The sequence below is a fragment of the Schistosoma mansoni genome (assembly GCF_000237925.1).
Source record: "Schistosoma mansoni, WGS project CABG00000000 data, supercontig 0041, strain Puerto Rico, whole genome shotgun sequence".
Classification (NCBI taxonomy): Eukaryota; Metazoa; Platyhelminthes; class Trematoda; order Strigeidida; family Schistosomatidae; genus Schistosoma; species Schistosoma mansoni.
Window position 1 is genome coordinate 1,735,378 of NW_017386027.1, and position 5,983 is coordinate 1,741,360.

Consider the following 5,983-nt stretch of genomic DNA (forward strand, 5'->3'; position numbering starts at 1 on the left):
TGTGGTTAGAAAAGGTCGACCCTAAAAATACACACCTCGCCTTATCCCACGGATTTCCGTCTCCGGCAGTAAGGTCCTTTGAAGAACGGAGCTAACACATCAAAAATTCCCCACAAAAAGGCCATGCGTGACCGGTCTCAAGTAGTTGTCCCTTGGGCACTGCGGTCACGCTCCCAGGTCGTTAAGACCAACATTAATCCAACTTTCTTTTCAGGTCCCTCAAGAAATACTCTTCCACAGTGTGGGCAGCCAGGAAGTGATATTAGCCCTCATACCCGTAACTGCACACAAGACTGACGTCGATCTATTCACAACCCATTTAACTTAGGAAAAACAAAGAGTTTACATAAATTACACTAATTATGTGTGAATGCAATAGAAATTATGTACATGGCAAAAATAAAAAATAATTCATATTAGTAGTGTGTTGTACAATTACAGTTACGAGCACTACTACTGCTACTACTACCATTGATACTAACCACAACAAAACATTCTGATGGAAAAGTGCACACAAACAAAAAATTACAATTATATAATATACATATGTATGTACGTTAAACAAAAAGATAAAAACCCGTGTACAACAATATTCACCTACACCTGCCACAGATCTGGAACGAAAAAACAAGGAATATGAGAAATGCAAACAGCCAAGATATATGGAATAGGTAAGTATAGATATATATAAAAGACATACACATATATACTAATACAACAGGAAAATATAAGAATGAAATACATCGATGTACTACAACATACATGTATGTATATCGATGATGAGAAGGAAAAAAAATAGTCACTTCATTGGAATCAAAGGGATTAAGTCTTCTGTTTTTTTTGTTTGGATTATATAAAAAATTAAGCTGAAAAATAGTCTAGGGTAATCGCTTTCTATTTGTGATACAAAACACACACACACACACGAGATTTTTTTAATGAACGAGGGGGGGGCGGAAGGGAATTGTTCACCTTTTGTTATTGCAACCCAAACATGGTATTCAATTTCAACACATACATACATGCTAACTGAACTCTATCTAATTAGATGAACTGCATTATTCTACCACAGTTCATCTTTTTTTTTAAAAAACCTCATGTTTACTGAAATGTTTTTCTTGTAAAAATAAATTTGTTTGTTTCATAAGTGTGTGTGTGTATGTGCAATGAATGATTAATTCAATGAAGGCTATCTTTATCTTCCTACTAATGAAGTCCCTTTAAAAAAAAAAGAAAAACTCGATGGGATAACGAGAATGATGAAAAAATAAGATCAAAAATTTTTGTCAAAAAAGATAGTAGAGTTTAGGGATGAGAAAAATAGCAACAATAGATCTCCCTATTCCTTCTTACATAGTAATACAAACGAGGTTGATAGGGGTAGAGTGTGTGTTTGGGGGGGGGTAAGGACTAAAAGCATGTCAAAATAAAAAATAGAGCATCGTATGTGCAATCAATCATACACTAGAACAGTCTACCACAATGCAATAGGGTATTAAAAAATAATTTCGTTTTTCTTCAAAATGGAACGTATTCGATAGGATTTGTTTACAGAAAGGAATAAAGAAATACTGGTGATACAATAATAATAATAATAACAATACCGATGTTATAACAAAAGTAAGGTAATGACCGAGAATTTATTGAAGCCATGGATGCTTCTTTTAAATTAGAATAAAGAGGATCCTAATTTTCAAAGAACTGTAAGGCGGAAATGTTTGAAGGTGAACTGTTTCTTTTTTCAGAGAAAATGCACACACATCAAGAGAGATAGATGCTCATATTCACATACATAAATGATAAAGAAGTTCGTGGATACACTGGACCATCATTGAAATGATGAATAAAAAAAGGTTGCACATAAAGGAAAAGACAAAAAACAGATTCAATTTTGGTATACATATGTTCATTGTATAGAAGAATTTCCATAGATAAACAAACACCGGATTTAGAGTTGTTTGATATGCTGCAGAGTTAATACAACAACAAATAATAGGAAAAAAACAACCTCAGAGTTTGTTTTTTTTCATTCAGTGTCTCTATGTAGGTGACAATTAATCATCACTAAGGTGTAGATAAGAAAAATGATGATGATGTATGACAAATGTTCACTCTACTCAAAAAAAGTTTTCAAAACACAACGCAAAATGAGATCTAAGATAATCCCATTAGTTTGAAGAAGAAAAAAAAGAACCATAAAGAACAGTCAATATGATAATAAACAGCGCGGCATATATATTGACTGTAATAGTAGTAGTACCATATTTTACCAGACAGATAGTAATACACTAGATACATATATATCAAAAATATTACTTTGGAAACAAAAGATATAACAAGGAAAGGGAAAGGTTGGAAAAAAACACATACATACATATATATATATATATATGAACAGGGTTATGGAACCGATGAAGTGCGAGTCGAGAAGTGTCGAATGAATGTTTACTTATCAAAAAAAAAGAAAAACTGACGAGAGTAGCATCCTTAAACAAAAAAAAGAATAATAATAACAATAATAGAAATAATAACTGTAGAAAACTATTGAAACCACAGCCATACTTTTAGATTTGTTGTAAAAAAAAACGTGTTTTTGCTGACCAGTCTATTCGCTGACAAAAACTGAGAAGAATATGGTTAGAAAAGTACACACAAAAAACTACACTTATATAGAGCTGCTGCTACTGCTGCTTTTTGAGTAAGGGAAAATGGATATATGTATATATATAAACAACCTTTAATAAATGGATTAGTTGGATAGATCTAGTGTACATTCAGAATTATGAAACCTCAACGGGTGAACAAATGAATGACTTGAATGACAACGATGATGAGGAGGAGGAGGAGGAAGTGGACGAAAATAATGTAGACGACATTTTCTAAAAAAAGTGATGATTAGTTTCATATAAAAAAGCCCGGCGCTGTTCAGAAAACTCATTAATAAATGCTCCATAATAATAATATGAAATGTGAGTTTTACTTTTCGTCGTGCGTACGTACGTACGTGCGTGTGTGTGTGTGTAGAAAACATCTCACAACATACAAATAAAAATGCATTACGTAAAAAAATTTGCAAAAGGACCGGTGGAAAAAAATGGTTGTATCTTTGTAGAAAATAAAAAAAAGAAAACACAATTAACAAAAATGAGATACCCTATGATACATGGTTCACTGCTCCTCTTTACGGATTAGTCAAAGGGGCAGTAGTATTCAATGTTACTACATTGCCAGAGCAAAAGTGTTTTTAAAAAAACAACGGAATTCGTGTGATTAGAATGCACATCGAGACTTTCAAAGAAACAGAAGAAGGAAACATTGAATCAACAAACACTCTATGGTGTGAATGTAGAGTAACAGTAATCTTCCATAGATTTTACACAAAATGCTTTCTACATGTTGTTTTGTCCTACATACACACTGAGAATACAGTCGGCACAGGTCGACAAGAAAATTTCTTTCTTAACATATAAAAGTTTACAACAACAACAAAAAAATGCTTTTAAGTTAAACATTGGAATTTACCGGTTTGATTTCTCATGTTTACACACATAATATATCCATAGACATTAGTATTATTCTATTGATTCATCTGACCTTGTTGATAGTTGTTTCTCTTATGAGATACACAAAAATAATTAAATCCCACATAAATATTCCACCGTAGATTTTATAATTACTCACTAAACACGATGCGTAGTATCTGAATTTTTATGAGTAAGACTCATAGATGTATTTGTTCCAACTGCCGATACACATCCAGTGGTGGCACTGCCGCCACCACCTTGCATAATTTCTAATAGTTGATCTAATGTGGCACGTCTACGCAGACCAGCTGCCCGTAATTCATCGGCCAAATGTGTAACCATATCGGTTAAGCGTAAATGAATAGTCTCTTCATTGAGTAAACGCTGAACAACACCAGCTAATTCACTACCAGGGGGTAATCGATCGGATATAGAAGTGTATGACTGTTGTTGTGGCTGGTGTTGATGATGAGGATGACCAGTATTATTATAATTATTAAGATGACTAGTCGTACTACCATTTAGTAGACCGGCTTCAGATGCCAATAAATTCAGATATTGTGATGTATCTATGCCGTTTAAACCACTCAACAAATTAGAAGCTAAACTGGCAACATGTAATGAATTATTAGCACTGTTGTTGTTATTATCTGTATTAAAATCATTACCATTTGTGATTATACTCTTATTGGCATTATTAATACCATTATTATTAGTATTAGTAGTATGCTGCGTGAGTGTAGCATTACCACCATTTGTGGTATTCGAACTATTAGTAGAGTGTAAAGCATTTTTTAAAGAGGCAGTAAGAGCGAAGAATTGTTCACGTTGTTGTATACTATCCAAAGGTATAGAATCATCTTGTAGTTGTGTTTGTTGTTGACGTAGTAAATCGTTGAATAACTGTGACTGAACTAGAAGAGCAGCTGCTGCGGGATTAAAAATGAATGGAAATCCAGAATTAGCATGTTGTGAAATTGTGGTATTATTGTCATGATTCGTTGAATTAGGTGTAGATGATACATGGTGTTTTTTATCATTGTCTGAACAACGTGAATTACTGGTGAACAATGCAGTACCAGGCACAGTAGTAGTGGGAGTATTAGTTGTTGTATCATAATTGGACTGTTCAGTTTTATATTTTGTACCATTTAATGAATGGAAATTCGGTGTTAAGGAATGTGGTGTACGCGTTCTAGATAGACCAAAGTATAATGGTGAGTCTGGAGCGTGTAATGATGAGGATAATGTAAGTCTGGTCGATGACAAACTACCGGGACCACCTGGTGTATTCGGTGTAGATTTACTTGTACTGATACGATCACCGGTTACTTGCATAGTTGTAGCATCGATATTTGGATAGATTACTAAAATTAAACGAGCCACACGTCGTAGAATATCAGCGTTACGAACAGCTTTCTGTGGATTATTCACCAATAAACGAACATCACGACGTAAATTCTTCCATTTATTGTAACAATGTTCCATGGTAAAACCTAATGATTCCATTTCTGTGCCAATAATTTGCCAAACTTGTTTATGCTTTTTTTGTATATTAAATTCATCCAAATGTTTTTCTACACAATCTAACAATGTTTGAACATTTTGATTCGACCAATGTACTTTCTTTTCAGTTGAATCAGTTGGATGACGTGGGCTATCAACATTTAACATGAATCCACGTGTTGTTCCACCAATATCGTCGTCTTCATCCTCCGGTGGTAACATCGTCACATCGAGTTGTTCGTCAATGTCATCATCACAATGATTGATTGTATTATTATTATTATTGCGATTATTTTCATTATTAATGTTGTTATTGTTGTTCACATGTTGACGGAGAGAAGAATATTTTAATGGCTCCAAATCCATTGGATCTTCATCATCATCTTCTACATCCTCAGGAAAACTCGGACTGGATTTTTCTGGACTTTTTGAGGTATAATTCATCACATGATCCATCATCTATAATGTGTCAATTAGACAACAGTAATTAGGATGTATGGTATTTTGAAATAGAATGAATAATGTGTAATGATAAGAAGTTACTTGACTTTACAATCATCAGACTTTGGAGCGATTAATTTAAAAGGGTTAGAACGCACAGATGATAGTCTTGTTTGATGACTGACGAAATACAGTTCTTCGAACAGTTTGTGTAGCAACGCAAACATGGTTGATATGTATTTCGCTCTCCTTGGATGCAAAATGTTACCTTAGAACCGGTCTGTACCAACGTTTAAGATGACCCTAAGGCGCAAGGTAATTGAGCACGTTGGTCATTTTATACATCATTTAAGTTTTATCAGCTATGGTGGGTTGGGACTGATGACTGGTAAAGTCTTTTAATGAATTCAAAAAACGTTTGTGGTTTTAGCTAACTTGCATCACTGGTGGCGACGGTAAAATGTCTGTCTACAAACCAGGTTACTTTGCATTAAGCTGTGAAACATGGCTTA

At 34.0% G+C, this 5,983-nt stretch overlaps 1 protein-coding gene across 1 annotated transcript; it reads right to left on the bottom strand.

Moving 5' to 3' along the window:
* Window positions 1–3,486: 3,486 nt before the first annotated feature.
* On the bottom strand, window positions 3,487–5,486 carry Smp_063030 (hypothetical protein; the record flags this gene model as incomplete). Its single annotated transcript, XM_018790702.1, has 1 exon — window positions 3,487–5,486. One exon carries the CDS (start codon window positions 5,484–5,486, stop codon window positions 3,681–3,683), a length of 1,806 nt encoding a protein of 601 aa, XP_018646096.1. The 3' UTR covers window positions 3,487–3,680.
* Window positions 5,487–5,983: the final 497 nt, after the last annotated feature.